Below are 24,565 nucleotides of genomic sequence, written 5' to 3'. Positions count from 1 at the left end.
CCTCGCCTCCCCGGGCCCCTGACACACCCCCTCCCGGCCCCGCTGTCCGCCCCTGCCCTCCTGTCCTCGGTCCCCTTGATTTTCTGGTCCTCTAGCCTCGCTGTTTCAGACATTGCACTAAAAGATGAATCCTGAAAAACCACATCGCGGGGACATATATTGTGGCGAGAAGAGGCCGAGTTTTTGGACCTTAGAGTACAAGTTCACCTTTTCAAGGGCCTAGGATGGATTTGAGTAATCAGCCTAGGGTACCCTGTTCCTGCTGACACTGCCGTTTTCACCTCCCTTCCTTCCCATACTTCCAAAACCATTAGCAGGCGGCTCTCGGAGGTTTGACTTCTTTGAGTCTCCTTCGAATCAGACGTGAGGTTGACCTCCGGGTTGGAGCATGGCTGCATCCCTGGACCCTCAGACCGACGCGCCCCTGGGGGTTGAAGGATGCCTCATAATGAAGGTGGAAAAGGAGCCTGAGTGGATATCGGAGCCCATTCTCGAAGGATCGGATAGCTCTGAGTCTGAGACCTTTCGCAGATGCTTCAGGCAATTCTGTTATGAGGATGTGACTGGACCCCATGAAGCTTTCAGTAAACTCTGGGAACTTTGCTGCCGGTGGCTGAAGCCAGAAATGCGTTCCAAGGAACAGATCCTGGAGCTGCTGGTGATTGAGCAGTTTCTCACCATTTTACCGGAGAAAATTCAGCTGTGGGCACAGAAGCAGTGTCCGGAAAGTGGAGAGGAGGCGGTGGCCCTGGTTATACATTTGGAGAAAGAGACTGGAGGACTAAGACAGCAGGTGAGAGAGGCTTTTCCAAATTTTTATGTTTAGCAAAGAGAGGGTGGAAAGGAAAGTGGACAAGAGATGCATTGCAGAAAATGCAAATTGCAGAAGGATAAATAGTAATGAAAGACCATTAAGGGGATCTACCTCAAAGGGATCAGAATTTCATATTAAATAGGAAAAAAGCTTTGGTTGAACTATTATCTTGCAAATGACACTAAACATTATGCATCTGAGTATTTGTTTTAAATCTTTGCATAATGTTTCCCCAAAATTTTGAGAGAACAGTTCATTATGCTTCACAGGATTTGACTTCTGCAGTTTGCTCCTAAAGAGGGCTGTTTTGATCCCTCTCAAAAAAAAAAAAAAAAAAGGACTTCATCAGTTATCCCAGGGCCTCCTGTAATCCTTTAATATCCCAGTCCAGTCTTCTGAAGTGCCCTCAATGTCATCATCCTTGTCACCCTTCTCCATTTTAATCGCTGATCCTTATTGTCAGTGACTTTGCATGCTCGTCTAATTGTTTTTCAACAGCCCTTTCCCTAACCTCATGAAATCCTGCAAGGTTTGCACTTTCACCTGGCAAGGGATTTACATTTATGTAAAGACCTGTCTATTAGCAAGTTGCTATGCTGGTCAGAAATAGACACTCAATGTCAAGATTAATTTTCTAAGTTTTCATTTCACTAGTGAATTAGTGTTCTGAGAACTTTCACTTTTCTGTGAACCTAACAGATGTGAGGACTCAGTATTCTGATAGCAGGGAGACTCTGTATTTTACTCTTAACAGATTTTCCCTCTCTGTATATTCCCCCCTCTCCTGTTCCCTTCTGCCTAGACTTTTGGATAGCACTATGGACCGGTGTCCTCAGAGGTCCCATTGGGAATAGAATGAAATTTTCATTCCTTCTCATATCTTCTATCCTTCTTTGATATCTTTCATGGGGGGATTCGGCCCTGATCTGGCCCTCTTTTCCTCCCTTTTTCCATTATGGCATTGACTTTATTTCCCAGGTTAGCAGTCCTGTGCACTCGGAGAAGCAAACCCTCCTTGGAGCAGCCTGGGAGGTGGCAGACATTCAGCCAGAGCCCGTGGAGGCCCAACCCAGAGTGATGTCTCAGGAAGAAGCTGAAAGCCTCCAGTCAGGACACCAAGAGCAGCCAAACCAAAAGAGAGAGCTTCGACCCTTACCCAAAAATGGTAAGAAGAACGTACTACATGCCCTGTGCAGTGACCATGGCAGATTTGTTTTGTAGCCCTAACATTCTCACTTGTTCACTGTAGAGCCCTCTCGATACATACTTGAAAATAAATTGAATATTTGGGGAGAAAGACTTCATTAGCTTCAAGAGTTGGGAATATGGGTGACGACTCTTTGTGACCCCATGGACTGTAGGCCACCAGGCTCCTTTGTCCATGGGGATTCTCTAGGCAAGAATACTAGAGTGGGTTGCCATGCCCTCCTCCAGGGGATCTTCCCAACCCAGGGATCAAACCCAGGTCTCCCACATTTTAGGCAGATTCTTTACCAACTGAGTCACCAGGGAAGTCCAAGTAAAAGGGATCCTAAGATGAAATCTGAGAAAGTTTAAATTGTCCAGACTGGCCTTAAGGTCTCCTAATGTTATTTAAGAGTCTGCATTCTGCAATCAGCTTGTGGGTTTTAGTCCTGCATATATATGATTTCTTGGCTGGCTATAAACACCTTGAAAGGTTGGAAGAAGAAATGAGATTTATTTTCAAAAGTGACTCACAGTAGGGTATCACAGAAGTGACATGTGAGAGGGATAAGACTTTGCAGAGAAGGGACCACTGATGTTCATGTCTGCCCTGGACATAAATGAATCAAGTCATATACAAGGAAATGAAGATCTGTCCTCCCCATCCCCTGCAGCGTAGTGTCAGGCTTAAAGAGAGGAGTGGAAAGATCACTGGACCTAGAGCACAGTGTAAAAAAGCATGGTTTTATATCCTTTCTCTGCCCTTCTCTCTTTGTGATCTGAGCAAGTAATATTAATTAACCTCTGTATTAATGCATAGAGATTAAGAGATTAGGCTTTAGAGGCAGACAATCTGGGTCCAAACCCTAACTCAGCCATTCTTTATCTGTGTGACCTTGGTCAAGTTGCTAAACTTCTTGAACTTTCCATTCTGTCATCTCTAAAAGGAAGATAGTAAGATTTTAGCATAGATTAAAAGAAACCTCATAAAAAAGTCAGTACATAATAGTGCTCAATGAATGTTAGTTTCCTTTCTCCCACAATGGCATGGTTATTTTTAAACTTTAAAATCTATCTGATTTACACAGTCCCTCATCAAGAGGCAAGATTCACCACTACGGACACCACCTCCTTATCTGTCCTGAAATACATATTATGATAGAATGCTTTGCAAATATTAATGGTTTCTGGATTCTTCAGTGTTTGTTCATCAACATCAAAGTTCCTGAAGGTTCACATGGATTACATGCTGTCAGTTACTTTACCTGCTAAATGTATGGTATTTCTGGGTTTTGCTATTCCAGGGTGATAAGGAGTTCCTAAAGTGGGAAAGTTTGTTCTGTGGAGGTTCTTACCGGGGGTATAGAGGAAAGGAAATTTGAGGGATAAGTATCTCAGAAAGGTGAATGCCTTCTAAACGATGACGTAGGATTTCAGCCAGGTGTGCCAAAGGGAATAATATGTTTCCAAGGAAGTGGTTCCATTTGGTTTCGTAGAAAGTAGTAAAGCAAGCTTCTGAGTTCTTGGTCACAATAACATTTATTTTTGAAGTTCTCCTAGATAGTGCTAGAGCAGAAGTTAGACTGCAGATTGTCTTATACTATATAAGTTTATTTATTTTCCTTCCACCTTTCTGGGAGTACGTTTGCCTGTAGTATTCAGTACTGTGTGTCTATATTTGTTAACTTTATAAGGATAATATTTACTCAGAGAGGATGAATTTATGCTAGAAATTGCAAACTGGTAACTCATGTGCCAAGTTAAACTTGTTTCTCAAAGAGTTTGGGGATGAAGGTTTTGTTTGTCTGTAGTTCTCAAGGTTTAAGACTTGCGATTGTACATAAAAATCCAGCTTTATGGCTTCTCTTGAAAAATATTAGAAGCTCTGGCTATGGCAGGGCCATAGTCTAAAAGGGAGGCATCACCCAGAACCGAACACTGGACCTGTGCTCTCCAGTTCCCCACAGTCCTCACCTCCCTCCTTTCATGATGTACTTTATCTGCTTACTTCCTAAACGCATCTGCATTTTTGAGCCCTGCTCATGGTTTGGAGCATTGTTCTGGACTCATTGAGAAAATGACCGCTTTTTGTTGGTTTTTTTATACATGCTCATCCATAAAAGGAGAAGCAGAATGAGTAAAAGGGCCAGAGCCCATAGCACTAATAGTTTCTTTTCTTCTTACAGCTCGGCCTTCTCCCTGGGTTCCTTCTCCTGCTAATGAATGGAACACCATAGATCAGGAAGTAACAGCCACACGAGTTCCTGTCGGGTCCCAGGTAAATTGTAACAGTTCTCTCTGGCCTAACTTCCTAGGATATTCAGTCACAATGATTTCTTCAAACCTCTATACCCACTCCAAGAGACTTTTCCCCCATTGCTCCTTTTCCAGAAAAGACTGCACGCAGCCTTCTGAGTAATCGGACTCCTTGCTGGATCCTCTCTCTTATGATTCTTTATAGTACTTTCACTTCATTTGGCACATAATGTATACTTGGTTCTTTGGTTTCAGTTTTTATCTAGGGCTTTCCTGTCCTTCATCCATGATCATTCATCCTTCAGAACCTATATGGTTATCTTGGTAGTCATTACTCTTAGTGTGTTACAGGGACCTGTGAAAGATGTCCACATGGCAAGAGGTTTTTCCTACAAAAAGAGTGTGCATCAGATTCCTGCTCACAAAGACCTCTACCGGGATATTAGAAAGGAGAGTGTTGGGAACATGGTCTCCCTGGGTAAGGATTCTATCCCTTTTCAAATAAAAGATTTGAGGATTTCTAGTGTATTCACTTCTACTGATAGTAAAATAGTTATAAAAATGTTATCATTTTAAGGGCCATGGGTTTTCTGTCATTTCTGTGCTCTAGCATACCATGTTCTCTTACCGCACTCATTCCTTTCTTCCAATTTATATTATAGATTTATGCATATTCTTATAATTTAGTGGTTAAAACATTAGGTTTATAGATGATTGTCATGTTATTTAAATATAAAACTCACCCACATCCACTAAACTAAAAACTCTATAAAAATCACAAGGTATTTTTAGGGTTTGTTTTTGTTTAACATACAGTAACCCCAACATTGTGCACAGAGCCTGTTTATGGGTGGTGCCCAGCAAATATTCATTGAATGGATGGAAATCGTACAAATGGAGGGAAAAAAGTGATTTAAATACAATAATGTTGTGAATTATTTAAATAGCACACATTTTTACAAGCACACATAACCACTTGTTAAGTGTAATTTTACAAGCAAACTTTTGAAGAACTGTATAATCTGCTTTAATGGCAGGGATAAATATGTTTCATTCATATGTAAGCTGAAAGTCAAAAATTACTTATGAATGGAACTAAAGGCCTAAAATGTGTACAATACACACTATAGATACTACAGACCTATGTTGTTTGAGTAGCCACTAGCTATCCATGGCTATTTCAATTTAAATTTATAAAATTAATTAAAATTAAATGAAGTTTAAAATTCAGTTTCTCAGTGGCAGTAGCCATATTTAAGTTATTCAGTAACTGTACTAGACAGCACAGTTATAGAACTTCGTCACAGAAATTTCTGTTTGACAGTACATGTAGACACTAAAGTATAGAGATTACAAAATGGGCCATGTCAAACTGAATAAATGAAGATAAACCAACAGTTGTTTATGATCAGAAAGCAATTAAAGCACTTGGAAAAAATTGCCAATTTAAGATGATACCAATGACACACCAGTAACAAAGCACTCTTCCCGAAACAACAGGATCCTTGATTTTAACTTTTACGTAGGGCATCTGTGCTTCATTGCTGACCATTCATCCTTCAAAGACTTCTGTGGTTATCTCAGTAGTCCTTGTTGTTAGTTACAGAGACAAGTGAAAGATAGCCACACGGCAAGCTGCCCACACAATAGGTGTTTCCTAGTGTTGCCTTGGATCGCATAGCATCCAGACCTAGTAAAATGATGGATTAGAGGCCTTAGTGAAAGCTGCTGTGAGTGAGTTAGAGGCCATCCTTTGGACCTTCAGCTGCAGCCCAGTGATTCCATGTATGATAATTATATATGGAAAGGCTCAAAGACACTTGGCGCAGTCTTTTATCTTAGATTGTAAGCTAAAGGCTCGTGAATCTAGCCTGCAAGTGTATTTGGGCCTTGCACAGAGTTTTAACTTAAAATTTGTTCATAAATCTGGATTTCCAGCATCTCTTAACCAACCATCAGGCACATTCTCACATTGCAGCAGCTGACCAGAGCAAAGTGGAGGAGCTTGTGCTGAATGGCCAGGGCCCTCACTCCAGCCTGCCTGGTCCTTGTAGATGTTCGAACTTCCATTGTCCATGCCCTTCTCTCATGTGAAAATGAAGAGCAGATCCTCAGCCCCAGGGTTCTTTCAGCTAGGATTTGATTTAATGCTGCTTCTCTAGGAGGGATTTCTTGATAGCTCAGTTGGCAAAGAATCTGCCTGTAATGCAGGAGACCCTGGTTCATTCCTGGGTCGGGAAGATCCCCTAGAGAAGGGGTAGGCTACCCACTCCAGTATTCTTGGGCTTCCCTTATGGTTCAGCTGGTAAAGAATCCACCTGCAATGTGGGAGACCTGGGTTCAATCCCTAGGTTGGGAAGATCCCCTGGAGAAGGGAAAGGCTACCCACTCAGTATTCTGGCCTGGAGAATTCCATGGACTGTATAGTTCATGGGGTCGCAAAGAGTTGGACATGGCTTTCACTTCACTCTCTAGGAGAATTCCATGAAGGTCTTGTGTGTGTTTTCTATAGAAGAAAAGTAAATGTTATTACATACCTATTAGGCATTAGACACGTTACAGATGATCAGTTACTTAATATTCCTAGCACCTTGTTGGGATTCCCAGGTGGCTCAGTGGTAAAGAATCTGCCTGCCAACACCACAGGAGACATGGGTTCAATCCTGGGTCAGAAAGATGCTCTGGAGGAGGAAATGGCAACCCATTACAGCATTCTTGCCTGGGAAATCCCATGGACAGAGGAGCCTAGTGGGCTACAGTCCACAGGGTCACAAAGAGTCAGATGCAACTGAGCATGCATGCACGTACCTTTGGATGGATGATATTATTCTCTAGGAAACTGAGGCTCAGAGAGATAAGAAACTTCCCCTGGTCAAAAAGTAAAGTGGTGGAGCTAGGATTCAAATTTAAGACTTTTTGATCTCCACAGTACTGTAAGGTAAAAAATTCAAGTTGCTTTCCTATTATTGCATCTCTTTCCCATTAATTTTGCTAGAGTGTCTCCAAAAATTCATGACTTCTCATCTCCCACAGCCCCAGTGTGTGTGTGTATGTTGTGTGTGTTGAGTGGGGGAGTGAGGAGATATGGGGAGCAGGTGTAAGCACACTTTATAAGTAACAAACACCAGTTCATAGGCACGTGCTGTAAACCTAACAATGTTAGATACTTGAGAGGGAGTCAAAGGTAGTGTTTCTTACCGCTAAAGGTTTTCCTTTAAGAACTAGCTGGGGAAGGAAGTGGTACATACTTGAGATGTGAAATGGTAGTGTAAGTGCCGGATAACTGTGCCAAATAACTCATACAAGAATCTAGTGTGCACTGTCATGGTTGAGGGAGGCTTTTAGAGAAAAGATGAACTGGACAAGATCTTTGAAGGATAGCTGTCAACAAGTGGTCTGGGAGAGCATGCTAAGCAGGAGCTTGGGGTATGCAGTCATGATCTCTGTAGCCTGAAATGTGTTTGTCTCCCTATAGGAAGCACAGTGCCTGCAGCTAACAAGATAGCCCAGTTGGAGCCAAGAAAGGAGCCATGGACCATAGGTCTGCAGTCCTCTAATAAGAGGACTGTCTTGCGAAGCAACTACATCAAGGAAAAGTCAGTTCATGCTATTCAGATCCCTGCAAGGAATGCAGGGAAAACATGGAGAGAGCAGCAGCAGTGGGGTTTGGAAGATGAAAAAATAGCAGGCGTGCATTGGAGTTACGAGGAAACTAAGACTTTTCTTGCAATCCTCAAAGAGTCTCGCTTTTATGAAACACTTCAGGCTTGTCCCCGAAACAGCCAGGTATATGGTGCTGTGGCTGAATGGTTGCGAGAATGTGGCTTCCTCCGAACACCAGAACAGTGTCGGACCAAGTTCAAAAGTCTGCAGAAGAGTTACCGAAAAGTGAGAAATGGCCACGTGCTAGAACCCTGTGCCTTCTTTGAGGACATGGATGCTTTGTTGAATCCTGCAGCTCATGCTTCATCCACGGATAAGCCAAGGGAGATTCTGTCTCTCCCCAGACTGAAGAGAATTGGCATCAGTGCTAAAGAACAGATCAATTTGGTGGAGGAGGAAGAAGCTGCAGAGGAGTCTGACGGTGATGAAATGGGCGTTGAGTTTATCCGGAAGCCTGAGCTTCATGGTGGCCCTGTCATATTTCAAAACCTGAGTGGTAAGAATGGCACTTTTATCCTGGTATGAGAATGGATGATGTTGTCTTGTGGAAAAAGGAGTAGACCCCTAGAAGTGACCAAACGCAGGGAATCCTGACACACACACCTTGCCACTCATCACTGTGATTGGCCACATAACTGAAAGTGCTCCCAGGTGTTTGTTGCTGCCCCCAGTGCAGTCTGAGTAACAGCCATGAAGGATTCTTTCTCAGGTTAGAGCATAGCATGGGTTTTGAGTATTTGGAGTCTGTGGAAGGAAAACAAATGGAGTCCAGGGGTCCTCAGGACCTAACATTATCTGAGAACTGTTATAATGCAGTCAGTTGTGTTAGATTGTAAAAGTCAGGGACCCATTATCAAGGATAACCAGTAAAAGAATGTGTAACCAACAAAAAAAGAATTGAAAAAAAATGAAATTCTCAAAGAAGAAAGGAGACAAAAAGGAACACAAAGTAGATGCAACAAATGGAAAGAAAAAAAACAGAATGGTAGATGTGTATCCACATGTCATTAATTATAAATTTAACAGACAGGTTTTCAGATATATTTTTTTTCTTTCAGATTTTTTTTTTCATTTATGTTTATTAGTTGGAGGCTAATTAGTTTACAGTATTGTAGTGGGTTTTGTCATACATTGACATGAATCAGCCATGGATTTACATGTATTCCCCATCCCGATCCTCCTTCCCACCTCCCTCCCCACCCAATTCCTCTGGGTCTTCCCAATGCACCAGGCCCGAGCACTTGTCTCATGCATCTCACCTGGGCTGGTGATCTATTTCACTATAGATAATATACATTTCAATGCTGTTCTCTCGAAACATCCCACCCTCACCTTCTCCCACAGAGTCCAAAAGTCTGTTCTGTACATCTGTGTCTCTTTTTCTGTTTTGCATATAGGGTTATCATTACCATCTTTCTAAATTCCATATATATGTGTTAGTATGCTGTAATGTTCTTTATCTTTCTGGCTTACTTCACTCTGTATAATGGGCTCCAGTTTCATCCATCTCATTAGAACTGATTCAAATGAATTCTTTTTAATGGCTGAGTAATATTCCATGGTGTATATGTATCACAGCTTCCTTATCCATTCATCTGCTGATGGGCATCTAGGTTGCTTCCATTCCTGGCTATTATAAACAGTGCTGCGATGAATATTGGGGTGCACGTGTCTCTTTCAGATCTGGTTTCCTCGGTGTGTATGCCCAGAAGTGGTATTGCTGGGTCATATGGCAGTTCTATTTCTAGTTTTTTAAGAAATCTCCACACTGTTCTCCATAGCGGCTATACTAGTTTGCATTCCCACCAATAGTGTAAGAGGGTTCCCTTTTCTCCACACCCTCTCCAGTATTTATTGCTTGTAGACTTTTGGATAGCAGCCCTCCTGACTGGCATGTAATGGTACCTCATTGTGGTTTTGATTTGCATTTCTCTGCTGATGAGTGATGTTGAGCATCTTTTCATGTGTTTGTTAGCCATCTGTATGTCTTCTTTGGAGAAATGTCTGTTTAGTTCTTTCGCCCATTTTTTGATTGGGTCATTTATTTTTTTGGAATTGAGCTGCAGGAGTTGCTTGTATATTTTTGAGATTATTCTTTTGTCTGTTGCTTCGTTTGCTATTATTTTCTCCCAATCTGAGGGCTGTCTTTTCACCTTGCTTATAGTTTCCTTTGTTGTACAAAAGCTTTTAAGTTTCATTAGGTCCCATTTGTTTATTTTTGCTTTTATTTTCAATATTCTGGGAGGTGGGTCATAGAGGATCCTGCTGTGATTTATGTCGGAGAGTGTTTTGCCTATGTTCTCCTCTAGGAGTTTTATAGTTTCTGGTCTTACATTTAGATCTTTAATCCATTTTGAGTTTATTTTTGTGTATGGTGTTAGAAAGTGTTCTAGTTTCATTCTTTTACAAGTGGTTGACCAGTTTTCCCAGCACCACTTGTTAAAGAGGTTGTCTTTTTTCCATTGTATATCCTTGTCTCCTTTGTCAAAGATAAGGTGTCCATAGGTTCGTGGATTTATCTCTGGGCTTTCTATTCTGTTCCATTGATCTATATTTCTGTCTTTGTGCCAGTACCATACTGTCTTGATGACTGTGGCTTTGTAGTAGAATCTGAAGTCAGGCAGGTTGATTCCTCCAGTTCCATTCTTCTTTCTCAAGATTACTTTGGCTATTCGAGGTTTTTTGTATTTCCATACAAATTGCGAAATTATTTGTTCTAGTTCTGGGAAGAATACCATTGGTAGCTTGATAGGGATTGCATTGAATCTATAGATTGCCTTGGGTAGTATAGCCATTTTGACAATATCGATTCTTCCAATCCATGAGCATGGTATGTTTCTCCATCTGTTTATGTCCTCTTTGATTTCTTTCATCAGTGTTTTATAGTTTTCTATGTATAGGTCTTTTATTTCTTTAGGTAGATATACTCCTAAGTATTTTATTCTTTTTGTTGCGATGGTGAATGGTATTTTTTTCTTAATTTCTCTTTTTGTTTTCTCATTGTTAGTGTATAGGAATGCAAGGGATTTCTGTGTGTTAATTTTATATCCTGCAATTTTACTATATTCGTTGATTAGCTCAATAATTTTCTGGTAGAGTCTTTAGAGTTTTCTATGTAGAGGATCATGTCGTCTGCAGACAGCAAGAGTTTCACTTCTTCTTTTCCTATCTGGATTCCTTTTACTTCTTTTTCTGTTCTGATTGCTGTGGCCAAAACTATGTTGAATAGTAGTGTGAGAGTGGGCACCCTTGTCTTGTTCCTGATTTCAGGGGAAATGCTTGCAATTTTTCACCATTGAGGGTAATGCTTGCTGTGGGTTTGTCATATATGGCTTTTATTATGTTGAGGTATGTTCCTTCTATTCCTGCTTTCTGGAGAGTTTTAATCATAAATGGGTGTTGAATTTTGTCCAAGGCTTTCTCTGCATCTATTGAGATAATCATATGGTTTTTATCTTTCAATTTGTTAATGTGGTGTATTACATTGATTGATTTGCGGATATTAAAGAATCCTTGCATTCCTGGGATAAAGCCCACTTGGTCATGGTGTATGATTTTTTTAATATGTTGTTGGATTCTGTTTGCTAGAATTTTGTTAAGGATTTTTGCATCTATGTTCATCAGTGATATTGGCCTGTAGTTTTCTTTTTTGGTGGCATCTTTGTCTGGTTTTGGAATTAGGGTGATGGTGGCCTCATAGAATGAGTTTGGAAGTTTACCTTCTTCTGCAATTTTCTGGAAGAGTTTGAGTAAGAGAGGTGTTAGCTCTTCTCTAAATTTTTGGTAGAATTCAGCTGTGAAGCCATCAGGTCCTGGGCTTTTGTTTGCTGGAAGATTTCTGATTACAGTTTCGATTTCCTTGCTTGTGATGAGTCTGTTAAGATCTTCTATTTCTTCCTGGTTCAGTTTTGGAAAGTCATACTTTTCTAAGAATTTGTCCATTTCTTCTAAGTTGTCCATTTTATTGGCATAGAGCTGCTGGTAGTAGTCTCTTGTGACCTTTTGTATTTCAGTGTTGTCTGTTGTGATCTCTCCATTTTCATTTCTGATTTTGTTAATTTGGTTCTTCTCCCTTTGTTTCTTAATGAGTCTTGCTAATGGTTTGTCAATTTTGTTTATTTTTTCAAAAAACCAGCTTTTAGCTTTGTTGATTTTTGCTATGGTCTCTTTAGTTTCTTTTGCATTTATTTCTGCCCTAATTTTTAAGATTTCTTTCCTTCTACTAACCCTGGGGTTCTTCATTTCTTCCTTCTCTAATTGCTTTAGGTGTAGAGTTAGGTTATTTATTTGACTTTTTTCTTGTTTCTTGATGTAAGCCTGTAATGCTATGAACCTTCCCCTTAGCACTGCTTTTACAGTGTCCCTTTTGGGTTGTGTTTTCATTTTCATTCATTTCTATGCATATTTTGATTTCTTTTTTGATTTCTTCTATGATTTGTTGGTTATTCAGAAGCGTGTTATTTAGCCTCCATATGTTTGAATTTTTAATAATTTTTTTCCTGTAATTGAGATCTAATCTTACTGCACTGTGGTCAGAAAAGATGACTGGAATGATTTCAATTTTTTTGAATTTTCCAAGACCAGATTTATGGCCCAGGATGTGATCTATTCTGGAGAAGGTTCCGAGTGCACTTGAGAAAAAGGTGAAGTTGATTGTTTTGGGGTGAAATGTCCTATAGATATCAATTAGGTCTAGCTGGTCCATTGTGTCATTTAAAGTTTGTGTTTCCTTGTTAATTTTCTGTTTAGTTGATCTACCCATAGTTGTGAGTGGGGTATTAAAGTCTCCCACTATTATTGTGTTACTATTAATTTCCTCTTTCATACTCGTTAGCATTTGCCTTACATATTGCGGTGCTCCTATGTTGGGTGCATATATATTTATAATTGTTATATCTTCTTCTTGGATTGATCCTTTGATCATTATGTAGTGTCCTTCTTTGTCTCTTTTCACAGCCTTTATTTGAAAGTCTATTTTATCTGATATGAGTATTGTAACTCCTGCTTTCTTTTGTTCTCTGTTTGCGTGAAATATTTTTTTCCAGCTCTTCACTTTTAGTCTGTATGTGTCTCTTGTTTTGAGGTGGGTCTCTTGTAGACAGCATATATAGGGGTCTTGTTTTTGTATCCATTCTGTCAGTCTTTGTCTTTTGGTTGGGGCATTCAACCCATTTACATTTAAGGTAATTATTGATAGGTGTGGTCCTATTGCCATTTACTTTGTTGTTTTGGGTTCACGTTTATACAACTTTTCTGCATTTCCTGTCTAGAGAAGATCCTTTAGCATTTGTTGAAGAGCTGGTTTGGTGGTGCTGAATTCTCTCAGCTTTTGCTTGTCTGTAAAGCTTTTGAATTCTCCTTCATATCTTAATGAGATCCTTGCTGGGTACAGTAATCTAGGTTGTAGGTTATTCTCTTTCATTACTTTCAGTATGTCCTGCCATTCCCTTCTGGCCTGGAGGGTTTCTATTGATAGATCAGCTGTTATCCTTATGGGAATCCCTTTGTGTGTTATTTGTTGTTTCTCCCTTGCTGCTTTTAATATTTGTTTTTTGTGTTTGATCTTTGTTAATTTGATTAATATGTGTCTTGGGGTGTTTCACCTTGGGTTTATCCTGTTTGGGACTCTCTGGGTTTTTTGGACTTGGGTGGCTATTTCCTTCCCCATTTGGGGGAAGTTTTCAGCTGTCATCTCCTCAAGTATTTTCTCATGGCCTTTCTTTTTGTCTTCTTCTTCTGGGACTCCTATGATTTGAATGTTGGGGCGTTTTACATTGTCCCAGAGGTCCCTGAGGTTGTCCTCATTTATTTTGATTCTTTTTTCTTTTTTCCTCTCTGCTTCATTTATTTCCACCATTTTATCTTCTACCTCACTTATCCTCTCTTCTGTCTCCATTATTCTACTCTTGGTTCCCTCCAGAGTGTTTTTGATCTCATTTATTGCATTATTCATTTTTAATTGACTCTTTTTTATTTCTTCTAGGTCTTTATTAAACATTTCTTGCATCTTCTCAATCTTTGTCTCCAGGCTATTTATCTGTAACTCCATTTTGTTTTCAAGATTTTGGATCATTTTTATTATCATTATTCTAAATTCTTTTTCAGGTAGATTCCCTATCTCCTCCTCTTTTGTTTGACTTGGTGGGCATTTTTCATGCTCCTTTACCTGTTGGGTATTTCTCTGCCTTTTCATCTTGTTTAGATTGCTATGTCTGGAGTGGGCTTTCTGTATTCTGGAGGTCTGTGATTCCTTTTTATTGTGGAGGTTTCACCCAGTGGGTGGGATTGGATGATTGGCTTGTCAAGGTTTCCTGGTTAGGGAAGCTTGCGTCGGTGTTCTGGTGCATGGAACTTGATTTCTTCTCTCTGGAGTGCAATGGAGTGCCCAGTAATGAGTTTTGAGATGGGTCTATGTGTTGGGTGTGACTTTGGGCAGCGTGTGAGTTGACGTTCAGGGCTATGTTCCTGCGTTGCTGGAGAATTTGCATGGTATGTCTTGCTCTGGAACTTACTGGGTCTTGGGTGGTGGTTGGTTTCAGTGTAGGTATGGAGGCTTTTGGATGGTCTCTTATTACTTAATGTTCTGTGTAGTCAGGAGTTTTCTGGTGTTCTCAGGTTTTGGGCTTAAGTCTCCTGCCTCTGGATTTCAGTTTTATTCTTCCAGTAGTCTCAAGGCTTCTCCAACTATACAGCACTGATAATAAAACTTCTAGGTTAATGGCGAAAAGATTCTCCACCATGAGGGACACCTGGAGAGGTTCACAGAGTTACATGAAAAAGAGGAGAGGGAGGAGGAAGATATAGATGAGCAGGAGGAGAAAAAAGGGGGACTCAAGAGGAGAGAGACAGATCTACACACTTGTCTGTTCCCAAAGTGTTCTCCGTAGCCCAGACACCCACAAAGATTCACAGAATTGGATTGGGAAGAGAAGGGGAAGGGAGGAAATAGAGGTGTTCTGAGGTAGAAAACGGAGAGTCAAAAGTGGGAGAGAGTAATCAACACACTCCTGAGTAAAAATAGGAACTGAATATTGGATTCTTAAATGTCCAAAATTTATATCACATACTGAAAAACAAAGATTAAAAATCTAGAGTAGAGGTTAGACTCTTAAAAATACAATATTAAAAACAAAAACAAGTACACAAAAAATTTTAGAAACATATATGAAGTTTGGTTTAAAAATAGGACTTCTCTTTTTTTTTTTTGCAAGGTTATAGTGAAATGAAAATGAAAATTAAGGAGTAATAGAGGAGTAATAGAGGACTTTATAAGAAAATAAAAGAAAAAAGAAAAAAAAAGAAAAAATTTTTTCCTAATTAAAAAAAAATCTTAAAAATATATGAAAATGAAAGTTAAGTAGTAATGGGGGAGTAATAGGGAATTTTAAAAGAAAAAAATAAAAGTGAAAAAAAATTTTTTTTTTAATTAGGAAAAAAAGGTAAAAATATATCTAGGAATTTCTCTGGAGCTGTTGCGGTCAGTGTGGGTTCAGTTCAGTTTCAGATAGCTCCTAGGGGGTATAGCTTAGGGGTAGAGCATTTGACTACAGATAGCTCCTCATTCCAGCTTACACTTCTCGATATCTATAGGCCCCTTCCGGTGTAGTCGGTATTACCTACAGGGATTTTAATCTGTTGCACTGGTCCCTTCTGAAGTGGTTCCCTTTGTTTATTTGGCTTCTGTTTGCTGGTCTCTTCAGTGTCTGATTTCCTCCCTGACACAGGCGGGCGGAGGTGGTCTCTTGTTCAGGTTCACTAGTTCCGTTGCGCTGCGGGGAGGGGGGGCGCTGTTTTCCCAGTCTACGCTGCTCAGGCTCCCGCTGCTCTATATGGAGCGTGCCCTGCGTTGCGTGCGGTTCCAGTTTTCGGGTACTCCACAAAAGCGCGGACTTGGCTGCGCCTGCGTTTTGTGCCTTCCCCGGCCTGAGCAGCTCAGGCAGCCAGGAGCTTGACGGGCGCACTCTCCCCGGGTGCGTGCACCTTCTCCCTTCTGCGGCCCCAGCCTCAGTTTCTGCTGGCGCTGGTCGGGTGCGTGCGCCCTGTGTTTAGCCGCGACCCTCCCGGCAGATGTTGACTATCCAGAATTTCAGGAAGTCTTTGGTTAGAAACTGGAGGCCCGTTTGCAGTGTGGTAGGGGATGCTGCCTCTGGGGCCGAGTTTGCCCCTTTCCCCTCCCCCCTGCCTCCTGCCTCCAGCGGGGCTGGGCCAGTCAGCAGCTGGCTAGCTCCTCTGGACTTGCTCAGACCCTTTGTCTGAGCCCTCACACTGCGAAGGCCGGCAGTGTGTTCCGGTTGGTTAATTCTCTCTCTCTCTTTTGCTGTCCCACAGTTTAAGTTGGTATCTCACAAAAGCTCCCTCCAATTGCCCTCAGGACACTCAGGCCCGGTCCTTACCCTAAGCAATGCCACCCACTCCTCTCCGTTCAGCCCCCACTTGGTGGTGGCGGATGTGGGCATCTGGGGTACTTTTCTACGGGGAGTTGCTTTTAGGCACTTAATCTGTGGGTTTTATTTATTTTTCCTCCCAGTTAGGTTGGCCTCCGAGATTCGAAAACTTCCCCCAGACCCGCCAGTGCGAGGGTTTCCTGGTGTTTGGAAACTTCCTCTATTAAGACTCCCTTCCCAGGACGGGTCTCTGTCCCTAGCTCTTTTGTCTCTCTTTTTATCTTTTATATTTTATCCTACCGCCTTTCGAAGACAATGGGCTGCTTTTCTGGGCGCCTGATGTCCTCAGCTAGCGATCAGAAGTTGTTTTGTGAAGTTTGCTCTGCACTGAATTGTTCTTTCGTTGAATTTCTAGGGGAGAAAGTGGTCTCCCCGTCCTATTCCTCCGCCATCTTGGCTCCTCTTCAGATATATTTTTTAAAAACTATATTTACAAGAGATACATCTTTAATATTTTTTAAAAGCTGTATTTACAAGAGATACAAGATATAAGAAAACAGAAACATTAAAATTAAAAGGGTAGGAAAGGATACTATGCAAAAGGAAGACGTTAAAATTTGGGGACTGGGAAATGCAGAACTAAACCACCAGTTGACAGTCATTGTGTGACAGTTGACTTATCATGTAACTACTTAGAACTCAATTTTCTGTCTTTAAAATATGGCTTAGGTTATGAGCATAGTTGTTAGTGTTAAATAATATGGATGAAGGCATTCTGCAGATACTACAATGCAATAGAACATTGCCTGGTGTCACAGTTATTAGTGCCACCTTATGAAAAAGATGATAGTTTCTTAGATAAAATGGAAAAATAAACCAGACTAGGAGAGCTGAGACTGTATAATCGTGATTGCACCTATTCAAAAGAAACAAATCTCTGGAAAAAGATGGGAAAATGTATTACATATATACAGGTATTCACCATTCTGGAGATCCATAAACATGAGGGTCAGACAGTTTCAAATTTGGGAATCCAGTGAGACTGAAGGAAACCAGTAAGGCAGAGGATAGAAAAGACTACTACAGATTACAAAACACCCCAAAAGCACGTTTAACTATATTCAAACATACTCTTAAAACTTTAATTCTGCTATAAAAGCAGGACATCTGCTTGTCTTATAGATCGTTTCATCTCTTGAAGTAGAGGAACTCAGTAACATCAAAAACTACTCTGGATATGGTTCTGCTCTTCAAAGAAGATGGGCTAAGGAGGTGATAGCAGCTCTCATGCTGTTGGGTGTCTTAGTCCATTATTCCTAAAAATTTTTTAAAGGCAGACAGCTGAATCCTTATTAACCATAGCAATGGCAGATTTAGGGGCTGCATTTTTATTCTACCAGATAAACTTTGAGATCAGTATATCAATTTTAAAATCCTTCTGGGTTTTTGACTGAATAGATTTGAGAATTCATATCTGTAGTTTGAGTCTTCCTACCCAGAAATATAGTGTCTCTCCATTCTTTCTAATTCTTTTATGTCTTTCAATATAATATTATAGATTTTTTTATACAGACCATCTCCTTTCTTACAAAGCTTATTCCCAGACATATCATAGTTCCAGGAAATGGGATTTGTTTTCCTATACGTCTTATATTTTGTAATGTATGAAGGCTACAGACAACTTATCTTTGAACTTTACCCTTGAATGGCTCCAGACACTTGTATCTTTGAAATTTATCCTTGAATGGCAGGTGTGCACTGGGGCTACGAGGAAACCAAGACTTTCCTTGACATCCTCCATGAGACTCGGTTTTATGAAGCACTGCAAGCCTGTCATCGGAAGAGCAAGTTATATGGGGCCGTGGCTGAACAACTGCGAGAGTGTGGCTTCCTTCGAACTCCGGAACAGTGCCGGACCAAGTTCAAAAGCCTTCAGAAGAGTTACCGCAAAGTGAAAAATGGTCACGTGCTAGAGTCCTGCGCATTCTACAAGGAGATGGATGCCCTGATTAACTCTCGGGCATCTGCTACTCCCACCAGCTCCCCAGAAGAAGCCCCATCACCCTCAGTTCAAGAAAGAGATGACATGGAAATTGAACCCCAGGAACCTACAGTCTGGGAACCTGAGGAGGACTCCCAGGAGGCACTTGTTGAAGACTCTGGCAGTGAGAGAATGAGTGAGGAGGAAATCTTGCAAGAACCAGAATTCCAGGGACCTCCAGGTTTACTGCAAAGCCCGAATGGTAAGGATCATTGGGGCTCTGGGGTAAAGGAGGAGTCAGTGGGATTGCTGACAAATTAAGAGAGCTGGCACATCATGGTGCATGTCTGTTCATGAACAAATATTAAGGTTTGTGTGCCCTGTGCCATTTGAGGAAAAAGGTAAAGTAGCAGTGAATGAGAGTCCCTGTCCTCATGGTACTTCTGTTCAGGGGAGGAGCTTACATTTTCCTGATTTGGTCGTTGGGATCTCAGCCTTGGTTTTTGTGTGTAGGGGGCAGATAATGTTTTATATCTCCTAGAAATACTGTTGGGAAGAAGAACTTGGAATTATATGTGAGAAAAACTCAGGTCAAGGAGACATGTTGGTAAGCTCAGAGCAGAAATGTCTGTTATGTGTGGTATGCCTAAGAAAAAGGCAGAGACAGAAAGACTTTATTCTGATTCTGAGCTCCACCTGTGGGTGTCCCACCAACCACTGGATGCCTTCACAGGCATCTCACCAGCAGCCCAGCCTTAAAAGTTTCAAAAGGAACATCAGCGCCTTCCTTCCCACACCATGGCTCCTCCTGGTGTCCTCCCATAGCACATCCGGCCTGGATGGTAGGGATGTTTTCTGATGCCTTCTCTCATGTACATCCAGGCAGATGACGTATTTTCTCAACTGTTGGGGAATTTGCATCTGCCCCCTCTTTAGTTGCCATAACCACTAGTTTAGCATTTCTCTGTCTCTTGCCTAAACTATTGTAAAAGTCCCCAAACCAGTTCTCCTCATTAGACTTGTGTTAAGCTCCCACAGCCGCTGTCCTTAATCTGAGCTTATCTTTTTAACCTTACCTGTCATCATTTTCCTTCCTATACTCTATACTTATTCAAAACAAACATTTGAAAAAGGTATGAGAATTTGTAGTAGGCAAGATGGAATTGTTGACTCTGGAACTGGAACTGCTGAGTTGATAACTTTGGAAACAAAGTCTTTCTGTACCATCTCTGGTGAACCTTGTTTTTTAAGATGAGCTCCAGACCTGTCACCAAATTCCAGGCTCTGTGTAAGCCAACTGCTAGGCTGTAACTTCCTCCAAGGCCCAGGTGGACCCAATCAGAACACTTCCAAAGAGGACATGATTAGGGCTTCTTACGTAAGTCGGTGGACTCACTGATGGCTATCCATGGGACTGAGAGAAGGTAAGGCCCAGTGAATCAGAGAAGAGTCCCCGTGCCTGAGGCCAGTGCAGCGCACAGAGGCCTGAAGGCACAGGGCCTGTCAGCCGTATTATTTATATTAGCCCAGAACTGGTCTGAATTGTTTATTGTCTTCTTTTTTTCAGATTTTGAAATTGAAAGTAGTATCAAGGAGGATGCAACACAGGTGATCTGTAAGGACATGGAGCAGCATAGGGCATTCATAGAAAAGTCTAAAAGGGTCATTTCCCAGAATGTTGACCCAGGTAAATATCATAAAAGGGATTGCATCTCAGGAAGACAGTGGGAAAACCTTCACGGAATCCAGCAGGGAAAACTGATGCCTCAGCCTCGAGATTTAGGGAAAGCCGTAGTGCATCAGAGGCCTCTCGTGGGGAAGAGGCCCTTCCGGCTCCTCAGATACGGAGAAAGCTTTGGAAGGAGTGCGCGTCTCATGTGCCGCATGACCCACCAGAAGGAAAACCCTTCTAAGTGTAGTGTCTGTGGGAAGTGCTTCGGCAGAAGCAGGAGTCTAGTCCGACACCAAAGAATCCACACGGGAGAAAAACCTTTCAGGTGTCTCAACTGCGGGAAAAGCTTTAACGACTCCTCCAACTTTGGTGCCCACCAGAGAATTCACACAGGAGAGAAACCCTACAGATGTGGAGAGTGTGGGAAATGCTTCAGCCAGAGCTCGAGTCTCGTTATACACCAGAGAACCCACACTGGCGAGAAGCCCTACCAGTGTGGAGAGTGCGGGAGGAGCTTCACCAACAGTTCACACTTCAGCGCCCACCGGAGAGTCCACACTGGTGAGAATCCCTACAAGTGTGCGGACTGTGAGAAAAGTTTCAATAACTGTACGAGATTTCGCGAGCACCGGCGAGTACACACCGGGGAAAAGCCCTACGGGTGCATCCAGTGTGGCAGACGTTTCAGCAAGAGTTCTGTGCTCACCAAACATCGGGAGGTTCACGTGAGAGAAAAGCTGCTGCCACCCCCGCCAGCATTCTGCTCCCCGGAGAACCCCCTCAAGGGCAAGACTGATGACTTCAGGCAGACTTTATGATGATGAGCTCCTCTCTTCCTAAACATCCCCTTAGCCATTTTACCCTGATCTCACTCTCGGAAGCAATCTTTTCTTAGCTATACAGTGTCATTCCCAAGATAAGCTTGAGAATATAAATAAGCTAAAGGCTTGGATCCTGTTCTCACCTCTGCCTCTTACTTGATTAGCCTGTTCCTCTCCTGTGTGTCTCAACCTTTTCCCTTTAATAAAGTGAAGAAGATACAGGGTCTGAGTACACAGTGAAATTCTCTTCAGTATGTCGAAGCCACTGCCGTGGGATCCCTAAACCCAACAACATCCAGAATCCTTCAGCACAGGGGAGAGCTGTTGCCAAGGAGATGAAAATGTTCAAGGTCACTTTGATTATCCGCCATGTGTGATCTCGGATGCAACTCGATCACAGCTTCCTGTGTGGGTAGAAATTTCAGGAGCCTGATAAGAACCACATCGGATCTGTCTTGGTTTTGAAGGTATTCACAAAAGGAGATTGAAGATTTTTTAGTTCCCTTTAGGAGTCTGTTGCAGTGTACCTTTTTTGTGTCAAGAAGTTGATCTAAAGAGCTCGGGTAGTGTCTCTGTATTGTCACTGAAACAATGCCCTGCTCTCCGTAGAGACAGGACACAGCTTATCACCCATTGTCCTTTGTAGACTAACCTTCTCTGTACCCGAAGACTGACATCCCTTGGCTGTTGCTCCTCCAGCCTAGGAGTGATCCAGTTCCCTTTACTGTTCTTGTAAGTCCTACACTTACCTCTTCATTGTTCTGGGTGCCCTTGTCTGACTCTTCGGAACTACCATGCCTTCCTCAGACTGAGTAGCATGCATGCTCCTGGTGTGTCTCTTTAAAGTGGAATTCAGACACATTCCAGTTCTGAATGTGTAACTGCTCTAGTTTTTATCTAGAATATGACTTATACGTGGCAAATTTTCTGCCTCCCAACCCCACACTTATATATAATGTTATATAATTTTGGATAGTTTTCTAAAACTCTGAGGAGCCAGGGAAGAAGTGAGTTAGAGACCTGAAACATTCAATATTTGAAAGACCAGTTGGACTCCTTAGCCCTGCTTTAGATCAGGTAGTCACCTTGATCCAGACCAGCTCTCCAGGGCAGTTTGTTAAGTATACCGTTGTTCTTTTTTTGAGGCTAGCCCTTGTTCATATGGTCATAAACCTCTCTGTAGAGCCCTGAGTAATTTATACAACTCTACAGCTCACTGAGTGAAGGTGGAAATACTTTCTGACACTTCAGCCCAGAACACTTTCTGTTTTCCACACTTACCTGTTGGTCTGAAAAATCTCTTTGACAACCTCCAGCACTGACCCAATAACTACTGAAGAAAGGGTACAGATGGGGAGATAGTTCACTTGCGGATGTTGCAGATAAACACCTGGGATTTGGTCATCCAAAGCTGTTACTTCAGGATGCGACCAGTGGCATTTATACCCTTAAGGTGACAGTAACCTCAGGGGACTTTGCTTTGGGGAAGGAGAAGTCACAAGTTTAGTGGAAAGATAACCAGAGTCAGGGCTGTGTGTAGATCATTTTTTCACTTTTCTCCTTTCCTTTGTCAGATGCTCTTTTATTAGAAGACATCTGAGTATGTTTGAATTTTTTGAAACTTAGCCAAGAAGATACCAAGGAGGATATAGGCAGTGTAGAAGGAAACCCAACCTGTGGTGTCAGAATAGGCTGTGGCCTGTTGGAAGGCAGGTGACTCAGGTAAACGCTGATAAATGTTTCTTTCTGACATCCATTAGGAGCATTACGATTGTTCACGTCTCACTAGGTTGATTTCCAGTGTGTTGTCCAAACTATGAATTCCTAATAGTTAAGTGCAGTTTCATGTCACTAGTGTGCCCAGCACAGAGAGGTGTGTGTGGTGCTAGTGGGTGTGTGCTGGTATTGTGTAGATGTTTCTGGAATTCCTGCTCTAGAGAAGATGCACATTAATAGAAATCACCACTTAGTAATAGGTACCCAGGGTTGATCATTATATCAAAGCATGATTCAGGAAAGTAGATGATTTACTATAAATATTAATTAAGCACGATTATGTGTAAGGCTATGTTCTAGGCACAGTGAGGGATATGAAAATGAAAAAAAAAAAGTCTTGGTGTCTGTGCTCAAGAAACTTGAGGCTTGGTGTCTGTGCTCAAGAAACTTGCAATATGATGAACGAACTATTGTAGCAAAAGATAATGCCAATTACATTAATGTCAGTTATGGAGCATTATTTGTTCATTAATGAAAGAGCCACCTTCTCTTGCAGAAGAGTTTTTCTCAATGCCTAAAATCATATTCTCTACCTCTGTCTCTTAAATTTCCCCAATGGCCAGAAAGGCTCAGGAACCATTCCTTCTCCAAGTGGAACAATCTGATTCTGTCTGTCATGTCTGGGATCATGCCAAGGTGGAATTGGGTCCCCTTGCCTGTTCCCAGTTGTAAGTGGGCATTTGGACTTGTATTAAATTAACTTAATGAACTTTGCTTCTGAAGAAGGAGACAGTCCTACCCACCATCTTAGACCAAGGCTGTTTGTATTTTATCTTTTTTCAGGTGGAACATGAAAGTCAAAAGTGAAGTCACACTCTGATTACTGTGTCTCATATCACATAACATTGCCTTCATGACAATCCGTAGGAGAAGTTTTTTTCCCTAAGTTTCAGTATCAGGGAAAGCTCTGATCCTAAAGCAAAAAAAAAGTTACCTTACAAACACTGTGACTTTTTTTTTTTTTAGCAACTTACTACTATTCTTTCTTTGTTCTGGCTGCTGGAACAAAGAAACTTACAAAAACAGAACTTTTAAGTCACCTCAGCCAACCACTTAAACCTGTGTTTGCTTAATCCTGTCTTATATCTTTAAAAATTACCCCGTATCCTATTTTTTAAAAGTGTACATAAGTAGTCATTTTATTCTCTGACTTCTTAACCAGGACCCTTTGGAGCCTGGCTGTATCCCTGCCTACGCTTACTGTGTTACTCCCACAAATACCCTAATTCTTACTAGCATTTTTATTACACATACAACCTACTTTATTCTTCTGGAAGGAAGCGTTTTTTGGTTTTTTTTTTTTTTTTAAGAGGAAAACTTCACAGTACACTTAAAACAGCTCAGGGCAGCCTGCCGTGTGAATGAGCATTAGACCAGAAGCTGTAAGACAGGTTTCATTCTTGTCACTACCACTTCCTGGGTGTTGTTGGACAAACCAGTCTCTCTCTCGGCCTGAGTTCCTTATCTGAAGAGAAACTGAGCATGATTGCCAAGACCACTCCAGCTCCAAGGTCCTGTGAGGCTCTGGGGCATTGGAAGAGAGAAGTTATAAGACCAGGCTGCTGCCCTGGCTTGCCACTGCAGGCAGCATTCAGGCCATACTGAATCCATCCCGTGAATCCATCCCATACTTCAGCAAGAGGTTGCTGTGAGCAGTCCAGGAGCGTGCTCAGTGAGGAGAAAGGGACAAATCATTCATGTTCAACAGCAGGCAATAGACAGTGGCAGGTAGCTGCAGTGAAGAAAGACGATTTTGGGACCTCTGGTGCCCCATGACAGACGAACCTCAACTCTGAGGGAGCCGGGGACACCCCAAATGCAATGCTAAGCCCTTACCTCTGAATGCATTCCTAGTATAAATGTATGTCCACTCATTGTTTTGTGTGAGTGTTCACTTAGATGTCTTCTTAAAAACTTGTATGTGAAATAAATGTCTAAATAAATGACTCCCATTGGTTTTTGCCATAATTCGAAGGCTGTCTTCTATTGAGGGAAAAGAGAACTTATTCAAGA

The 24,565-nt window shown here is 41.7% G+C and overlaps 1 protein-coding gene across 1 annotated transcript; it reads left to right on the top strand.

Annotated features, from left to right (window-relative positions):
- Positions 1-313: 313 nt before the first annotated feature.
- ZKSCAN2 (zinc finger with KRAB and SCAN domains 2) lies at positions 314-24,502 on the top strand. The gene is made up of 7 exons (XM_061153050.1): positions 314-793; positions 1,793-1,979; positions 4,186-4,277; positions 4,607-4,733; positions 7,731-8,414; positions 18,054-18,545; positions 19,851-24,502. Exons 1-7 carry the CDS (start codon positions 389-391, stop codon positions 20,771-20,773), a joined length of 2,910 nt encoding a protein of 969 aa, XP_061009033.1. The 5' UTR covers positions 314-388; the 3' UTR covers positions 20,774-24,502.
- The last annotated feature ends 63 nt before the right edge of the window (positions 24,503-24,565 follow it).

The sequence above is a fragment of the Dama dama genome, chromosome 10 (genome assembly GCF_033118175.1).
Source record: "Dama dama isolate Ldn47 chromosome 10, ASM3311817v1, whole genome shotgun sequence".
Taxonomy (NCBI): Eukaryota; Metazoa; Chordata; class Mammalia; order Artiodactyla; family Cervidae; genus Dama; species Dama dama.
This window is presented reverse-complemented; position numbering and strand designations above follow the sequence as displayed.

What these genes read in the sequence shown, in the direction of transcription:
- ZKSCAN2 (XM_061153050.1), top strand. Translation starts at nt 389, where the DNA reads ATGGCTGCATCCCTGGACCCTCAGACCGACGCGCCCCTGGGGGTTGAA. An exon ending in TGGGAACATGGTCTCCCTGG is followed by an intron (nt 4,734 to 7,730) that starts GTAAGGATTCTA and finishes GTCTCCCTATAG; the next exon opens with GAAGCACAGTGCCTGCAGCT. An exon ending in TTTACTGCAAAGCCCGAATG is followed by an intron (nt 18,546 to 19,850) that starts GTAAGGATCATT and finishes TCTTTTTTTCAG; the next exon opens with ATTTTGAAATTGAAAGTAGT.